General features: G+C 36.8%; 1 protein-coding gene across 6 annotated transcripts in view; it reads left to right on the top strand.

Moving 5' to 3' along the window:
* Positions 1–20220, top strand: part of RPS6KA6 (ribosomal protein S6 kinase A6) — a 180431-nt gene that overhangs the window by 122123 nt on the left and 38088 nt on the right. For all 6 annotated transcript variants that reach the window (XM_013990945.2, XM_013990944.2, XM_013990943.2 and 3 more), the window contains 4 exons: positions 14141–14283; positions 16806–16876; positions 17097–17185; positions 18166–18224. In XM_013990945.2, coding sequence (XP_013846399.1) covers positions 14141–14283; positions 16806–16876; positions 17097–17185; positions 18166–18224 — 362 coding nt within the window. The remainder of the gene's footprint in view (positions 1–14140; positions 14284–16805; positions 16877–17096; positions 17186–18165; positions 18225–20220) is intronic.

Here is a 20220-nt window from a genome sequence, read left to right as displayed (position 1 = left end):
ATTCGCCTGTGAGGCCATCTGGTCCTGGACTTTTATTTGTAGGGAGTGATTTTATGACATCTTCAATTTCATTTCTAGTGATCGGTATGTTCATTTGGTCTGTTTCTTGTTGATTCAGTTTTGGCAGGCTGTAAGATTCTAGAAAATTGTCCATTTCTTCCAGATTGTCAAACTTGTTGCCATATAGTTGTTCATAGTATTCTCTTATTTTTTTTTTGTATTTCTGCTCTGTCCATTGTGATTTCTCCTTTTTCATTTCTAATTTTGTTTATTTGGGTTCTTTCTCTCCTCTTCTTAGTGAGTGTAGCCAGGGGGTTGTCAATTTTGTTTACCTTTTCAAAGAACCAGCTCTTGGTTTTATTGATTTTCTCTATTGTTTTTTGAATCTTTTTTTTATTGATTTCCTCATTGATCTTTATTAATTTCCTTCCTTCTGCTAACTTTAGGTCTTTTTTGATCTTCCTTTTCTAAATTGTTTATGTGAAGGGTTAAGTTGTCAATTTGAGATGTTTCTTCTTTTTTAAGGAAGGCCTCTATCGCTGTGAATTTCCAACTGAGCACTGCTTTTGCTGTGTCTTACAGATTTTGAGAGGTTGTGTCTTCATTATCATTTGTCTCCAGGTATTTTTTATTTTCCTTCTTGATTTCCTCATTGACCCATTGGTTTGTTTAGTCGCATCTCGTTTAGTCTCCATGTATTAGATTTTTTTCCTCATTTTTTTTTTCTTGTGGTTGATTTCTAGTTTCACACCATTGTGGTCAGAAAAGATACTTGAAATAACTTCTGTGCTCCTAAATTTGTTGAGATTAGCTTTGTGTCCCAATATGTGGTCGATTCTTGAGAATGTTCCATGTGCACTTGAGAAGAATGTGTATTCTGATATTTTGGATGTAGTGTCCTGAAGATATCAATTAAGTCTAACTTTTCTATTGTTTCCTTTAGGCCATCTGTTGCTTTATTGGTTTTCTGTCTAGAGGATCTGTCCATTGATGTGAGTGGCGTATTAAAGTCTCCTACTTTGATTGTATTCCCATCAATTTCTCCGTTTATGTCTGTTAGTATTTGTTGTATGTATCTGTGTGCTCCTGTATTTGGGGCATATATGTTGACAATAGTGATATCCACTTCTTGTATGGATCCCTTATTCATTAAATAGTGTCCTTCTTTGTCTTTCTTTATGTCTTTTGTGTTAAAGTCAATTTTGTCTGAGTATTTCAACTCCTGCTTTCCTGTCATGTCTATTGGTGTGAAGTATTTTTTCCCACCCTTTCACTTTCCATCTATATGTGTCCTTTGTCCTAAGGTGGGTTTTTTGTAGGTAGCAGACTGAAGGTTTTTGCCTTTTTATCCACTCAGACACTCTGTGTCTTTTGGTTGGAGCATTCAGTCCATTGACATTTAAGGTGATAATTGATAGATGATTATTTATTGCCATTTTAAACCTCATGTTCCAGTTGAATCTATGATTTTCCATTCTTGCTTTCTTTTTTGTTAGATAGTTTCCAATTATTTTCTGCTTGAGTGTTTTTCCTTTCATTTTTTTGCAAATGCAACGTTTGGTTTTGGCTTGTGGTTGCCCTGTTTTTTAAGTATGCTATCCCCTTCCTATAATTGTGTGTTTTGGCCTCATGTTCCTGTAGGTGCAAACACTTCATTACTATACTAAAATTAAGATGAAAAACAGACAAAAAGAAATAAATATTTTAAAAAGAGATTTTATTTCCTCACATTCCTTACCCTCATTTTATGATTTTGATGACTCTTTCTTTTTTCTTTTTAATTTCATTTTGTTCATGATTAAATCTGTTTGCTGGCTTATCTGAGTGAGTGCTCCCTGATTGTGGTTTCCTCAATCATCCTTTCTTTCTGGTTTAGAGAAGTCCTTTCAATATTTCTTTCAGCCTGGGTTTTGTATTGCTGTATTCTTTTAGCTTTTGTTTGTTGGAAAAAATTTTTATGTCCCCTTCTATTTTAAATGATACTCTTGGTGGATAGAGTATTCTAGGTTGCATATTTTTTCCTTTTAGCACTTTAAATATCTCTTTCCATTCCCTCCTGGCCTGTAGAGTTTCAGTAATCAGGTGATACCCTTATGGGGGTTCCCTTATAGTTTACATTTTGCTTTTTTCTTGCTACCTTTAGAATCCTCTCTTTATCATTATTTTTGCCATTTTTATTACAATGTGTCTTGGTGTGCATCTATTTGGGTTCAACTTGTTTGGGGCCCTCTGTGCTTCCTGTATCTTGAACTCAGTATCCTTTAGATTTGGGAAGTTTCCAGTGATAATTTCTTCAAATATATTTTCCTTCCTCTTATATTTTTCTGCTCCTTCTGGAATTCCTATTATGTATAGATTGGCCCACTTTATATTATCCCATAGGTCTCTTATATTGATTTCATGTTTTTTTCATTTGGTTTTCTGTCTGCTGTCCTGGGTGATTTCCATTATTCTATCTTCCACAGCACTAATTCGTTCTGCATTATTCATTCTGGTTTTTACTGCCCTTAGCTCAGTCTGTATCTCTGCAAATGAATTTTCTAGTTTTTCTTAGCTCCTCCTTATATTTTCTAGCTCTTTCTGAGGGCATCTGCATCACTGTTCATATCCTCTCTTAATTCCTTCAGTATTTTCACTATTTCCCTTTTGAACTCCAAGTCTTTCAGACTGCAGAGGTCTGTTTCATTGTTGACTCTTTTAGGTGAGTTCTCCTGTTGGTTTAACTGGGGGTGGTTTCTCAGCTTCTTCATCTTGCTTGTTGTTTTCTTTTTCTTGGTGGAGTTGTACTCCCCATGGCTGGGCAGGGTTTGCCTTGGCACTGCTATGGAATGTTTCCAGGGGGCTGTCTTTGTTGGTCATCATCTTTGAGGCAGCATGGTTTTATTGGGGGTGGGCGTGGCTGACAGGTCTCTCTGAAGCTAAGAGGACTTCCTGAGGGCAAACAAGCCTGGGAGGTCTGCACTGTGATGGAAGCAGATTTCACGCGGCTGGGCAGAGCTTGCTCTGGTGTTGCTGGGCTTCAGACTCTTCTAGGGGGCTGGTGGTGCTGGTCAGCTGTTCCACAGGAGTGCAGCACTCCCTAAGGGTGGGAGCAGCCAGCTGGGCTGCTGAGAACCAAAAGGGCTCTTCCCAGGGCAACAGGGATTGGCAGGATCACATGGAATAGAGGCAGATTTGCATGGCCAGACCGAGCTTGTACTAGCTTTTCTGGGCTGCAGGCCTTTTCCCAGGGGCTGACGGTGCTGGGTGCTGCTCTGAGGGGTTGTAGCCCCTCCAGAAGGTAGGCATGCCAGGGTAGGGAAAGCCGCTGCAGTGGTCAGCTTACTTCAAATGGTGAGGCCAGCCCTCTGGGATTGCAGGCAGCCTCAGGTCTGGGCTCACGCCCACAGGGTGCGGAGGTGGGGGGGATGCACTGGGAAGCACAGCTTTGTGATAGCTGGCAGGCAAGTGAGCTCACTGTGGTGTGGGGAGTATTCTATGGTGGCCCACCTCTCCTTCTCTCCCCTGCCCAACACTGGCATCTTGTCTCCTGCAGATCCAGCTCTTCTCCCGGGTTCCCTCTGATGTGGCTTTCTACCCCCCAGCCCTTAGTGTATTGCTCCCTGCACCACAACACTCAGCTTCCTAGTCTCCCAGGCAGTCTCTGCCCCAAGAACTAGACAGACCAGTTCCTGGTCCCCCAAGGAATCTCAACACCGCCCACCCCAGCCCGTTCCCAGGGACTAACCTCTGGAGCTGAGGTCTCGGTGCCGAGTCCCCACGCAAGCATCTCGGGTTTTGGTGACTGTGCCAGTAGTTCAGATGATCTGTCAGTTCTCACTCTGCTCTTCAGAACTCAGACTTACTGCTGCACTCTTCTCTGCATCTGGAGATCCCTCCGATTCGGTTGATCTTTCCGTCGGGTAGGTGACTTTCCAGGGTGTAGGATCCCTTTCTCCTCCACGGTTCCCTTTTGGGAGATCCTGTCCAGCCCCAATTCCCCTTCTCTCACTCTCCTCTTTTCTCTTGTTTTACCCAGTTATGTCACGAGATTCTTGCCGTTATTGGAGTTTAGGTCCTTCTGCCAGCAATTAATTGCTGTTCTGTGTGAGTCGTTTAACCTTTAGATGGTTTTTTCTTGCTGTGTTTGTGAGAGGGGTGGGCGTGTCCCCCTACTCCTCTGCCATCTTGCCTTTTCTATGTATAGATTTCTATGATACTTCCATACTGATTTCCATAGTGGTTGCACCAGCTTACATTCCCACAGCATTGCAGGACGTTCCCTTTTCTCCACACCCCCTCTAGCATTTGTCATTTGTGGACTTATTAATGATGGTCATTCTGATTGGTGTGAGTTAGTATCTCGTGGTAGTTTTGACTTGCATTTCTCTAATAATTAGAGATGTTGAGCATTTTTTCATGTGCTTGTTGGCCATCTGTATATCTTCCTTGGAGAAATGTCTATTCAGGTCTTTTGCCCATTTTTCAATTAGGTTTTTGGCTTTTTTGCTGTTGAGTTTAAATTCTTATGATAATGGAACTATTTTGTATTTTGACTGCATTATCATTATTATGATAGTCATATTGTAATATAGTTTTATAATATTGCCATAGGGGGAAATGGGAGATGGCAAAATAATAGGCATGGAGTTCACCTCTTCCCACTAATGTATCAGAAATACATTAGCAAGTGGAGAAATCCTCACAGGACATCTTTTGAATACTGTCAGAATAACTCAAACACCTGAAAGGACAAGAGGGACCCCCACATTCCTGGGTAGGGCTTAAGAGAAAAGAAAAAAAGAAAAATGGCAGCAAGTTGGGACCTGTGCCTCAGGGAGGAAACTGAAGGAGATGAGGGGTTGCAGCAACTGGGAGAGTCCCCTCACAATTAGGGACACTAGATGAGACAGGAAAGGAGCTTTAGCTGCTCTGAGGGAAGCACAATAGAAGTTCTGTGGCACACAGGACAGGATGATACATACACAGCGGGTTTTGCAACCACCCTGTGCCCCTAGGCCTAAGACATGAGTTCGAAGGTACAGGCAGGAGCTAAGCACTGGAGCATGGGGTTTAGAAAACAATCCTGGGGATAGGACAGCTGCTGGCTGTGTGAGAAAGCCTGAAGTGGGAGGGTGGAGTGCCACAACCAGGAATATTCAGAGAGTTGGCCTTGGGCCACCATGGTATCTAAAAGCCCTTGTTTGATGGCATGCAAGGGGTGGGACCACGATTATAGCCTCCTTCCACAGGCATTTGCCCCTGCAAGCTCTGGGGAAGGCTCCACCTGAGCTGGGCTGCCTCCACCCTCATTGCAGCCCAAACCCCTCTTGCCTGGAGCAGGCCATTGTGTGACCCAACCTCAATCCTGCCTGTCTCCCCATACACATCAGTCACGACTCTGCACCCATACACTTGCTGTGTCTAAAGTAATTTCCAGTGGCCTGGGCCCCAGCACACCTCCTGTGTCCAAAACAGTGACTAGCTGCCTGGCCCTCTGTTCACCTGCTGCCTCTAAAGCCATTTTCATCTGCCTCAGTACCCTGCATACCTGCTGCCTTGAGAGCATTCACTGGTGGTTTGCTCACAAGTAGAGGTAGAGCTGAAACCACAGATGAGCCCCAGAGACCCTCCTACTAAGGAGGAAGAGCTGAAACCTCTCTTCCCAGCTATACAAACCACAGATTTACACCTCCATAGGTAACTGTATAAAGTTAGCACTGGGGGAACCTCCAAATGTACAAGTGGTCCTGCATCAGAAAGGGGTATGGCTTTAGTAATTATGGGCTTTTTGGGTGCCTACACACAAAGGTTAAACCAGGCCAGAGTCTGAGCTGACTCTATAGCTGCAACAGTGGGCCCAGGCACATAAAACTACAGCCCTGAGTCCTGACCTCAGTGGATTAGCACTAGTGGCCAGGTGAAAATGCCTGAAGATATGAGGGCCAAAAACCGATACACCCATGGTTAAAGTGGGGTCAAGACCAGTACTAACAAATTTACATTGTGAGCCTGCACAATGAGTGAAAGGTAACACAACAGAGCACATTCAAAGGTGAACATCCTCAGCAGAAGAATACTCAGTGGCTCTCTCCCAGTGGGATTTCTACAGTCCCTCTTACCTCACACTGCAGATCAGAAACACAACTCAGAAACAGATCTGGAGGCTTCTAGAACAACTAGGGAGCAGAGCCTACTCCTTACAGGGCTGTGACAACCACAGAGCAAACAGGAGGCCCTGCCCAATATCCAATGCAGGCTCTAGTCACCACATTAGTCACATCTCCTATCAAAGTGATAATAGCCAGTGTACACTGAGGAAAGTGATGGTAGGCATCCCAACTAAAACAACCCTCACACCAAATAAATAAATATAAACCCAAAAAGCTGCCTAAGTAATACCAAGCCAACAGCCACCTCCAAACACACACCTTGACAAGGCCCTGATCACCAGAGGGACAAGACCCAGCTCCCTCCACCAGCAGGAAGACTGCAGTCCTTCCAACCAGTGGTGAAACATACATAAGCCCCTGAACCAACATTACCCACCAGAGGGCAGATAACAAAAGCAAAAGGAACTAAAACTTTCCAGCCTGCAGAAAGGGGATCACAAATATAGAAAGATAGACAAAATGAGATGACAGAGAAATATGTTTTGGACAAAGGAACAAAGTACCCACAAAAACAACTAAATGAAGAGGAGATTGGGCCAGCTACCTGTAAAAGAATTCAGAGTAATGGCAGTAAGGATGAACCAAGATGTCAGAAAATGAATGGATGCACAGATTGAAAACTATAAGAAATGTTCAATAAAGAGCTGAAAGAATTAAAGAACAAGCAAACAAAGATGAACAACCCAAAAGGGAAAATACACTTGAAGGAATCAATAGCAGAATAACTGAGGCAGATCCAGTAAGTGAGGTGGAGGACAGAGTAATGGAAATCACTACCACGGAAAAGAATAAAGAAAAAAGAATGAAAAGAAACAAGAATGGTCTCAGAGACCTCTGGGACAACATCAAACATACCAACATTCATATCACAGGGTTCCCAGAAAGAGAAGAGAGAGAAAAAGGGCCTGAGAAAATATTTGAAGAGATGATAGCTGAAAACTTCCCTAATAGGGAAAGGAAACAATCAAGTAGAGGATTCACAGAGAGTACCATACAGGATAAACCCAAGGAGAAACAGATAAAGACACATATTAATCAATCTGACAAATGTAAAATACAAAGAAAAAATATTAAATGTCACATGGGAAATGCAGTCCCCATAGGTTTATCAGCTGATTTTTCAGCAGAGACTCTAAAGACCAGAAGGGAGTGGCAAGATATATTTAAAGTGATAAAAGAGAAAAACCTTCAACCAAGCATACTCTACCCAGCAAGGCTCTCATTCAGATTTGATGGAAAATTCAAAAGCTTTATAGACAAGCAAAAGCTAAAAGAATTCAACAGCACCAAGCCAACTCTTCAACAAATGCTAAAGGGATTTTTCTAGTTTGGAAAAGAAGGAAAAAGGCCACTACTAGAAACAAGGAAACTACAAATGAGAAAGCTTACCAGTAAAGGCAAACAAGAAATAAAAGTAGGAAATCATCCACAGACAACTATGATATCAACATCAGTAATTGTGAGGAATGGACGAGGGAATAATACTGAAAATACACTTGACGTTAAGAGGCAAACAGCTTAAAACAACACTATGTGTAGAATGCTATATCCAAAGGGAAACGACAGAACATTGTAAATCAACTGTACTTCAATATGAAATTTTTAAAAATTGAAAAAACCTCATGAGAACCACAAACCAAAAAACGACACTCATAAAAATGAAAAAGCAATACTAATGATAGTCATCAAATCACAAGAGTACAAAAAATGAAAAGTCCAACAATAATAAATCTATAACATTTAAGAAAATGGCAATAAGTATATAAATGTTGATAATTACCTTGGATGTAAATGGATTAAATGCTCCAACCAAAAGATGTAGACTGGCTGAATGGATACAAAAATAAGACCTATCTGTCTGTCTATCTATATATGTGTGTGTGTGTGTGTATATATATATATATATATATATGTATATATATATATATATGTCTCCTATCTACAGGAGACCCACTTCAGATCTAGGGACACATACAGACCGAGGAGATGGAAGAAGATAACCCATGCAAATGGAAGTCAAAAGAAAGCTGAAGTAGCAATACTCATATCAGATAAAAGATGATATTAAAATAAAGAATGTTACAAGGGTAAAGAATGACCAAAGGGTAAACCCAAAAAGAAACTATGTAACATGTAAATATACATGCACCCAACACAGGAACAACACAATATATAAGGTAACTGCAAATAGCTATAAAAGGGAAAATTGACAGTAACAAGTTAATAGTGGGACTTTAACAAGTCATTTATATCAATAGACAGGTTATCCAAACCAAAAATCAGTAAGGAAACACAGGCCTTAAACCATACATTAAATCCAATAGACAATTGATATCTCTAGAATATTCCATCTGAAAGCAGTAGAATATACATAATTTTCAAGTGCACATGGAACATTGTACAGGATAGATCCTATCTTGGGCCACAAAAAAATCATTAAATTTAAGAAAATTAAAATATTCTGAGAATTTTTTTTTCTAACCACAATGCTATGAGGCTAGAAATCAACTACAAGAAAAAAATGCAAAAAACAGAACATGTAGAGGCTAAACAATTCTCTACTAAGCAACCAGTGGATCACTAAAGAAATAAAAGAAGACATGCAAAAATTCCTAGAGGTACATGGCAGTGAAAACACAGGGATCCAAAACCTATGGGACACTGCAAAACCGATTGTAAGAGGAAAGTTTATAGCAATACTATCTCACTTCGGAAAACAGGAAAAATCCCAATTAAACAACTTAATATTTTAACTAAATCAACTAGAGAAAGAGAACAAACAAAACCCAAAGTTAGTAGAAGGAAAGAAATAATAAGGATCAGAGCAGAAATGAATGAGATAGAGAAAAAGGAAACAATATAGAAGATTATTAAAATTAAAAGCTTGTTCTTTAAAAAACATCAACAAAATATATAACCCTTTAGCCAGGCTCTTCAAAAAAAAAGAATGTTCACATCAACAAAATTAGAAATGAAAAAAGAGAAATTACAACTGACAGCACAGAAATACAAAAGATCAAAAGACATTACTATAAGCAATAATATGCCAATAAAATGGACAATGTAGAAGAAATGGATAAATTCTTAGAAAAGTACGACTGCCTAAGACTCAACCAGGAAGAAATAGAAACTATGAAAGACCAATCACAAGTAATTAAACTGTTATTGTAAAATGTCTAAACAAAAGTCCAGGACCAGATGGCTTCACAGGTGAATTCTATCGAATATTTAGAGAAGAGATGACATATATACTCCTGAAACTCTTCAAAAAATTGCAGAGGAAAAAACACTCCCAAGATCATTCTATGAGGCCATCATCACCCTAACACCAAAACCAGACAAAGTTACCTCAAAAAAAATTTACAGGCCAGTATCATTGATGAATATAGGTGCAAATGTCCTCAACAAACTATGTGCAAACCTAATCCAACAATATATAAAAAGGCTCACACACCATGATCAAGTGGGATTTACCCCAGGGATGCAAGGATTCTTTAGTATTTAAGATTAATCAATGTAACACACCACATTAGCAAACTGAAGAAAGAAAGAAAAACATATCATCATCTCATTAGATGTACAAAAAGCTTTTGACAAAATGAAATCACCCATTTATGATAAAAACTCTCCAGAAACTGGGCATAGAGGGAACATACTTCAACATAATAAAGTCCATGTATGACAAACCCACAGCTAACCTCATTCTCAGTGGTGAAAAGCAGAAAACATTTCCGCTAAGATCGGAAATAAGATGAGGATGTCCACTCTTGTCACTTTTATTCAACATAATTTTGGAAGTCCTAGCTACAGCAATCAGAGAAGAAAAAGAAATAAGAGGAATCCAAATTGAAAAATGAGTAAAACTGTCACTGTTTGCAGGTGACACGACACTGTATATAGAAAATCCTAAAGATACAACCAGAAAACTACTAGAGCTCATTAATGAATTTGGTAAAACTGCAGGATACAAAATTAATACACAAAAACCTCTTTCATTTGTATACACCAACAATGAAAATCAGGAAGAGGAATTAAGAAACAGTTCCAGGAGTTCCCATTGTGATTCAGCAGAAACGCATCTGACTAGCATCCATGAGGATGCAGGTTCGTCCCTGGCCTCGCTCAGTGGGTTAAGGATCCGGCGTTGCCATGAGCTGTGGTGTAGGTCACAGACACAACTGGCAACTGGTATTGCTGTGGCTGTGGTGTAGGCTAGTGGCTACAGCTCCAAATTGTCCCCTAGCCTGCGAACCTCCATATGCTGCAAGTGAGGCCCTAAAAAGAAAAAAAAAGAAAAAGAAATGATTCCATTTACCATTGCTTCAAAGAGAATAAAATACTTAAAGATAAACCTACCTAAAAAGGCAAAAGAACTCTTCTCTGAAAACTATAAGAACAGATGAAGGAAATCAAAGATGACAAACAGATGGAAAGATATACCATGCTCTTATATTGGAAGAATCAATATTGTCAAAATGACTCTACTGCTTAAGCCAATATATGGTTTCAGTGCAATCCCCATCAAATTGCCAATGGCATTTTTTGCAAAACTAGAACAAACTTTTTTTAAAGTTGTATGGGAACAAAAAATACCCCCAATAGCCAAAGTAGTCTTGCAAAAGAAAAACAGAGCTAGAAGAATCAGGCTTCCTGTCTTCAGGCTATCGTACAAAGCTAGAGTCATCAAGACAGTATGGTACCAGCAGAAAAACATAAATGTAGATCAGTGGAATAGGATAGAATGTCCAGAAATAAACCCACACACATATGGTCAATTAATATATGATAAGGATGCAAGAATATAAAATGGAGAAAAGACAGCCTCTTCAATAAGTGATGCTGGGAAAACTAGATAGCTACATGTAAAAGGATAAACTTAGAACGTTCTCTTTTACTATAGACAAAAATAAACTCAAAATGTATTAAAAACCTGAATGTGGGGCTAGACACCATAAAATTATTTCATGAAAATATAGGCAGATCTTTTGACTTGTATCACAGCAATATTTTTTGGGGATCCATCTCATAAGTTAATGAAAAGAAAAACAAAAGTAAACAAATGAGACCCAATAAACTTAAAAGCTTTGCACAGCAAAGGAAACCATAAAACAAAAAGACAATGCACAGAATAGGAAAAAAATCTTTGCAAATGAAGCAATTGACGGAATTAGTCCCCCAAATATACAAACATCTCATACAACTTTATATATATAAAAAAACAATAAACAATGGTCATGAGATCTAAATAGTCATTTCTCTAAATAAGCCAAAAAGATGGCCAAAAAGCACATGAAAAGATCTCGACATCACTAATTATTAGAGAAAGTCAAATGAAAGCTACAATGAGGTATCACCTCACAGTAGTCAGAATGGCTATCATCAAAAAGTCTACAAACAATAAAATCTGAAGAGGGTGCAGAGAAAAGGGAATGAACCCTGCTACATCATTGGTGGGAATGCAAATTGATACATCCACTATGGAGAACCATATGGAGTTGCCTCAAAAAACTAAAAATAGAACTGCCGTATGATCCAGCAATCCCACTCCTGGGCATCTATCTGGATACCATAATTCAGAAAGATACATGCATCCCAATGTTCATTGGAGCACTGTTTACAATAGTGAAGACATGGAAGCAACCTAAGTGTCCATCAACAAAGGAATGGGTAAAGATGTGGTACATATATACAATGGAATATTATTGTCATAAAAAGTATTGAGATAATTCCATTCTTAGCAACATGGATGGACCTATAAATTATCATCCTAAGTGAAGTAGGCCAGAGAAAGAAAACTATATCAGGTCATTAATTTTTGGTATCTACCAAAGAATTATACAGGGGAACATTTTACCTAAGCAGAATTAGACTGAAAGATCTCAGAACCAAACTTAGGGATACCAAAGGAAAAATGTTGGGGGGAGCGATAAAATAGGAGGTTGGGATTAACATATATACACTACTGTATATAAATAACAAAGACTTAATGTATAGCACAGCCAAATCTACTCAGTACCTTGTAGTGACTTATATGGGAAAAAGATCTGAATAGGAATGGATATATGTATATATATATATATAACTGATTCACATTGCTGTATACCTGAAATTAACACAACATTGTAAATCAACTACACCCCAATAAAACTTAATTTAAAAAAGATATTACCCTGAAGAAAACTGACTAAATGGTAAATAGGATCTCTGTAGTATTTCATATAAATTCATGTGAATCTGCAGTTGTCTCAAAATACAAAGTTTATTTTTTAAAAAATTACTTTTTTGTGTATAGTTTTGCAAGCTTTGACAAATGCATACATTTTTATAACCACCACCAACATCAAGTTCCATCACCCCCCAATAATTTCCCCTTTATAAGTCAGTGCTCTCTTTATACCTTGACAGATTCCAATTTGTTTTCTGGCCCTATAGTTTTACCTTTTCCACAAAATAATATAGAGGAAAACAATATATAGTCTTTTGAATTGGGCTTTATTTACTTAGTATAGTACATTTGTGATTCATCCATGATGTTGTAGATACCAATAATTTGGTTTATTTGGTTGCTGAGTAGTGTTCCAGTTTATCCTTGCACCATGGTTTGTTTATCCAGTCCCCAATTCAGGGGTATTTGGATTGTTTCCTGTTTTTGGTAGTGACAACTAAAGCCATTATAAATATTTTTGTACAGGTTTTATGTGAACCTAAAACTTTATTTCACTTCGGTAAATACCAAAGTAATGGTATTGTTTGGTCATATGGTAAGTACATGTTTAACTTAATAGGAAACCTCCAAGCTGTTTTCCAAAGTAGTTATCCCATTTTGCATGGCCATATATATATTTAGCTTTTTTCTAATACCACGCTCTCATGATTACTGGAGCTTTATAGTAAGTATTGAAGTCAGGTAGTGACTTAGTAGTCCTTGAAATTTTGTTTTCAAAATTGTTGAGTTCCAGTCGTGGCGCAGTGGTTAACGAATCCGACTAGGAACCATGAGGTTGCAGGTTCGATCCCTGGCCTTGCTCAGTGGGTTAACGATCCAGCAATGCCGAGAGCTGTGGTGTAGGTCACAGACGCAGCTCGGATCCTGCGTTGCTGTGGCTCTGTCGTAGGCTGGCAGCTACAGCTCTGATTAGACCCCTAGCCTGGGAACCTCCATATGCCGCAGGAGCAGCCCAAGAAATGGCAAAAAGACAAAGAAAAAAAATTGTTTTGGCTATTCTCTTTCCTTTATCTTTTTATGTAAATTTTAAATTCAGCTTGTTGATTTTTACAAAATAAATCTTGCTGAGGTTCTTATTAATGTTTCATTGATCCTGTAGGTCAGTTTTGAGAGAACTGACATCCTTAACAACATTGAATCTTCCAAACCATGATCAGTACCTCTCTTTATTTATTTAGATCTACTCTGATTCCTTTCATTGGTGTTTCTAGTTTTCGGCATCCAGGTCTTGCAAATATATACTTTTTATATTTATACCTGTAGATTTCATGAATTTTTTTTTGGTGTAATAAATGGTAGTTTTAAAAATTCAGCTTTCAGTTTTTCATTGTTAGTATATAGAAATATGATTGACTTTTATATATAGATATTTTAGCTCTTTGAAGACCTTAAACAAAAAGTTCCCCAAAGCCCAAAGCAAAATTTGCTTTTCTAATATTTTAGAAAGTGCAAGTTACTATCTCTATTTTGTCTGTCTATTTTTATTGATTTAATTTTTGTCATTTCAAATTTGTTGAATGATATTCTGGTGTAGAAATGAAAATATGTGTTTTGAGGATGAGATTTAACTGAGCAATTTTAAATGTTCTAAAAGGTATTACTATAAAATACAGGCTACTTTCCATTACTGGTCTCACAGGAGCTTTCTTAATGTAATTGTAGGCTGTCCATAAATAGATTTAATTCATAGCATTGTTTCTTTTGGTATTTTCTATTTTATGAAGATCTTCAGATAGATTTTTGTGTAATATTGTCATTATAGATTTTGGACTCAGCAAGGAAGCAGTAGATCAAGAAAAGAAGGCCTACTCATTTTGTGGTACAGTGGAATATATGGCTCCTGAAGTAGTGAATAGGAGAGGTCATTCCCAAAGTGCGGATTGGTGGTCATATGGTGTTCTTATGGTAAGTAGTGTTTTTTTTTTTAATTTATGCCAATATAAAATTAATATTTTTTAGAATTTTAATCTGAGTTTTAGGATGTGTTATGTGAGAATAGATTTCTGAAAGTTCTTAACTATTGGTTAAAAAAAACCTTGTGATTGGCTTGCTGTTATACAATAGCAATTAGGGCTTTGGTGTTCTGATTTATCTTAAAAATGCTAGAGTGAAAAGTAAATGTCAGCATTCTTTTATAAATTATTCAAATATAAAACTTAGAAAAAGGCCTGCCAGATTTTAGATTTCAGAATACCATGTTTAACAGTTATGTGGTAATTTAATTAAGTATCACAGAATTTAGGACCTTACCATATACTATCTTATTGTCACATTGTTTCAAGCATGTCCATAGAAAGACTGTAAACTTCTTAAGGAGAGCAGTCCTGTCTTCTACTACATTTAATCTCCTACAGTATCTGGTATAGTGAGTGTATGGACTAATTTGGTATAAGATTAAGCATAGAATTTGTAGTATTAAGTAGGGTGATAAATGAATAACTGTTGAGTCAGATACAATTTGCTTTTAAGACCTTATAATCCATTCTTGCCTATTTATCACTTAGTAGCTATATGATATATTGACATATTAAGTAGCTATTATAAATCTGGCATTTGGGGAGGGCAGTGGGGTGGGAATCGACTAGAAGTAGGATATTTGGCATTTTCCATAACTTAAGAAGTCATATTATATGGTTTGGGAAAAAATGAAATAGTTAAATAAAGTCTCTGAAAGTACCTTAGGAATTCAGGCAAGAAATAAGTTGATATTGGAAAAGCAGATGAAGTAGAACTCAAATTAAGCCCTGAAGAATAGATAAAATTAAAATAGCTATATCAAGAAGGATAGTATTGCAATATTAGGAAAGACCTGGAGAACCAGTTTGACTAGAATAGTAATGGAGAATGAGGGTGAAGATGCAGGAAATGAGGATATAAACCTATAAGCATTTGCATGCAATTCTCTGAGTGGTAGGAAACTTTTGTAGATTCTTAGGATGGCAATTAGAGAAAAAAATGTATTTTAGGATGGTTATATATGTAATTTGGTAGCATTATATAAATGAATTGCAAATGAAGGAAACTAGAAGTAGGGAGACCAAGAAGTTCTTACAAGATACTTGAAAGATTATAGGAAAAAAAAAAGGAAACCTTAAAGGCATTTCAAAGGAAAAAGTGGCTGACCTAGTAGCAGATTAAATATCACATGAAGCAGAGGGGAATGGTCAAAGATATCAGATACCTGTAAAATTTATGAACTTCAGTGAATTGAAAGGATAGTAGTTCAGTAGAAAAGAGATAGCTGAGAAGGACTTCTTGTTTTGGAAGTGGGGAAAGAATTTATTTTTAACATGTTGCATAGGTTACTGTCGGTTAGGGTTTAACCCCTTGATAGTAATGAATTAGGAAAGGGCAGTGGAGAGAGCGTCAGAATCATCTGGGACCTTAAAAAACAAACAAATAACAAACAAAAAACAACAAAAACTATTCTTCCAAAAAGCATATGGTTTATTTGAAAGGAAGCTGTGAGTCTAGTATACTATCCTCCCTTCCTTTTTGTTATTGCCATTTTCACCCCTTACTCCTCCAGTCAGGAGAGAACTGTTAGTTTAGGTTCAGTGGCAGGGGAGTGGAACTTGAGAGAAATGATCCCCGTACACCATACTTCTATCTTCTTCAATCCCTTTCTATGACTCCTACCCCTATTCAGTCTCCAGTTGAAAACCATTACTGTAGATTTGGAAAAGAAAACTGGGGATTGAGAGATATTGAAGCTGGAACTGATTTGAGAGTCATCAGTCATTAAGAGAGAGTTGAATGGATAAGCTAACTAGGGTTGTGAGTTCATTTAAATGAACAGAGGATGAAGCCAAAGCCATTATTGAATCTAATATTAAGATTTAAATATTAGGGATATAAAAATTTTCTCTTTAATGAACTATAATGGTCTTCATTTTCAGGCCTGCTTTTTAAAATATCATTATTTAATGTCCTAGTTATCTGCATTACAATTAAATCTCTTAGGGAAAATGTTTTCATTATTCTTATGTACAACTGTCTCAAATTCATCAAAAGTATATTGGTGTGTGTTGTATGTATGTAAGCGTAGCTTCTGGTTTAGTTCCTTTTTTTAAGGGAGTGAAGGAAATGAGAATGATTATCTTTCTTGAGCATGTTCGAATTTGAAACGGCCTGGTGTTTATTTTTACTTTTCTTTCATTATTAAATGCTTGCTTTAAAAGCACATCTTTGTTTTAAAAGAATGACTTGTGACTATTTGCAAATTGCATTAATTTGGGGAACTTAGCCAAATTAGGACTGAAAAAAATTGGATTAATTTGCTACAAGTCACCTCTCATTTGGGCTAGGTATAGTGGGGTACCTGCATGATTTGATGATCATGTATTACAAATCTCAATTTTTTTCTAAAGAATTTCATTTTATATTCTACATTATGCTAAGTTGACATGTTCTATTGTTTGTTTTAGTTTGAAATGCTTACTGGTACTCTGCCATTTCAAGGTAAAGACAGAAATGAGACCATGAATATGATATTAAAGTAAGTGTAAAGACTGATTTTTTTCTTTTGGCAAAAACTCCTTGTTGTCCATTTTGAGAAACTTGTTACCGTTTTCAGTTGACACAAAAGAACATTTTTCACACTGTCTCATTTCCTCCTACCATATAGGAAAAACATTCTTTAAAATTCTTTTTTTGGATTTGTCATTTTAGAAATGTAGCTAGATTTAAATGAAATTTTCTGAAATCCTTTTTTCCAGAGCAAAACTTGGAATGCCTCAGTTTCTTAGCGCTGAAGCCCAAAGTCTTCTAAGGATGTTATTCAAAAGGAATCCAGCAAATAGATTGGGTATTATTTATTTTCTCAGCTTTTATAACAGTATTTTACATGCTTTTAACTTATTTCTGGCTTACATTCATTTACTGCTGCTATATATTTATACCTAAAATTTTGCATTTTATGTATGCAAATATTCCATCAGACCCTCTTATGTCCATGATTTAAAAATGTAGTGGTCTAGTTATTCGGAACTTCTGTTTAGTATATATTATATAAATATCTGTTTTGAAGTAATTCACAGAATTCTCCCCTGTATAGGTAATGCTTTTAGATTTTGAAGATAATTATTTTGTCCCTCCCAGTATTCATCAAGGTAGACATTATGTTTCCATAACTGCTCATTTACTTTCAATGTTACTTTATTTATTGCATTTTAAAATTTGGCCTATAAATATGGGGTCATAAATTGAATTATGAAGAAAAAAGTACTTACATTTTAATGTTATATTAGATATGATTTTTATATGATTCAGAAGGCATTTCAGTATTTCATGATACCCTGTGTGGTTCAATATGAACATCAGCTATTTTTTTAATCATATTAAATTCAAAGGACCAGTTAATAAAACATCAGATAAGAAATCATAAACTTCGTAGTTCCCATTGTGACACAGCAGAAACAAATCCAACTAGTATCATGAGGATGTGGGTTCAATCCCTGGCCTTGCTCAGTGGGACAGGGTCCAGCATTGCCTTGAACTGTGGTATAGGTCCTAGAAGCAGCTCGGATCCTACATTGCTGTGGTATAGGCCGGCAGCTGTAGCTCCAGTTCGACCCCTAGCCTGGTAACCTCCATATGCTGTGGGCAAGGCCCTAAAAAGCAAAAAAAAAAAAAAAAGAAAGAAAAGAAATCATAAAGTCATAAAGTTTTCACTGCAGTTAATCTATGAAATGTTTGTACTCCTGTTTACAGATAATAGCCTAGAAACCAGGTAGACAGACTTTTAAAAAAAATCATGCCAGTAAAAAATTCTTTCCATTTTTTTAGGTTCAGAAGGAGTTGATGAAATCAAAAGACATCTTTTTTTTGCAAATATTGACTGGAATGTAAGTTCAGTAGAACATTTGTTACCAAATGCTTTTAATAAGAACAGAAACTGGATGGTAAATGGTAATATGTGGACTTTACTGATAAACTTACTGCATTTGTTTTATATTTAGTATGAGATTTTTATTTACAGGTGTAGCATATCACAGCAATTACCTTTAACTAGAAGCTATGTGGATGATATTTAGTAAATATTGTTTTTCATTTATCTTACCTGTTAAGTATGGTTAATATTCTCCCTTATTCTAGGTTGGGAATGGAGGGGGAGGAAGCGAAAGGAGACAGGGATGAGTGGTAGGGCAGATTCTTATAGAAAAAAATTAATTCTGTGGAATCTAAGATGTTATTTTACTTCAAATGGTTCTTTGTCATGTGTTAGAACAAATTAAATTCGTTAAGAAGTGAATATCTTTGTATAGGTATTTCACTAAATTTTGAGAGGAAATGGCAATAAAAACACTGTGAAATTCTGCTAAGTCATATATTGAATTGCAACTCCCAGACTAATGAGCTTTTCTTAGAAAAGCTCACTTAAAAAAACACAGCTTTATGTATTTTATGTACTATTAATCATCATAGGTAAGCATTTTTGATTATTTAGTTCCTGTATTGGTATTGAAAATGTTTCTAAAAGAAAAATTTTCTCTTTTGATGTCTAAGGAAGGGGTAAAGAGCCATTATCCATTGACCTAATTATTATTTCATCTGGCTTGTAGAACAAGTTTCAGAACTTGATTTATTTTTTATAGTTGTAAAACTGCAACATAACATAAACCATTAGTATTAATAACCTAAAAGGGCACGCAATAGACATACTGCATAGGAGTCTGTCCTTTGTCATATCTATGTGCATCCCTCTTTCGGTATCCTTTCTTTCCCTTGTCATTTTTTTTTCTAATGCATCTCTTCCTCTTCCGTAAACTAAAACAACTGGAAATTATTTTTTCCATCATTTTTATATCTAAGCAGTTTATATTTATTGCTCTTTTTTAATGTATAATGATTTTTTTTCCATCATGGCTGGTTTAGAGTGTTCTGTCAATTTTATACTGTACAGCATGATTACCCAGTTACACATACATGTACACATTCTATTTTCATAAATTATGCTCCATCATAAGTGACTAGACATAGTTCCCAGTGCTACACAGCAGGATCTCATTGCTAATCCATTCCAAAGGCAGTATCTGTATCTATTAACCCCAAGCTCCCTAAACACCCAACTCCCTCCCTCTCCCCCTCCCCCTCCCCCTTGGCAACCACAAGTCTATTCTCCAAGTCCATGATTTTCTTTTCCGTGGAAAGGTTCACTTTTGCCATATATTAGATTCCAGATATAAGTGCTATCATATGGTATTTGTCTTTCTCTTTCTGACTACTTCACTCAGGATGAGAGTCTCTAGTTCCATCCCTGTTGCTGCAAATGTCATTATTTTGTTCTTATGAATGAGTAGTATTGCATTGTGTATATATACCACATCTTCTTAATCCAATCACCTGTTGATGGACATTTGGGTTGTTTCCATGTCTTTGGCTAATGTGAATAGAGCTGCAATGAACATGTGGGGACATGTGTCTTTTTTAAGGCAAGTTTTGTCCAGATTTATGCCCAAGAGTGGGATTGCTGGATCATATGGTAGTTCTATGTGTAGTTTTGTAAGGTACCTCTATACTGATCTTCATAGTGATTGTACCAGCTGACATTCCCACTAGCAGTGCAGGATGCTTCCCTTTTCTCCACACCTCCTCCAGCATTTGTTATTTGTGCACTTATTAATGATGGCCATTCTGACTGGTGTGAGGTGGTATCTTAATTTAAATATCAAAAGTGGAATATTTACATATTTAAATAAATTAAAATTAGAGTAATCCTCTATTCATTTTCCTCCACTGTCGGACTGTGAGCTTTTTAAAAAAGTAGATTTCCCCCAAAAAGATTTTTGTAAGATAGTTTATGTCTTTCAAAAAGATAAATTTTCGGAAGATAGATTTTTT

The sequence above is a fragment of the Sus scrofa genome, chromosome X (assembly GCF_000003025.6).
Source record: "Sus scrofa isolate TJ Tabasco breed Duroc chromosome X, Sscrofa11.1, whole genome shotgun sequence".
Classification (NCBI taxonomy): Eukaryota; Metazoa; Chordata; class Mammalia; order Artiodactyla; family Suidae; genus Sus; species Sus scrofa.
Note: the sequence above shows the minus strand (reverse complement) of the source record. Positions and strands in the feature narration are given on the sequence as shown.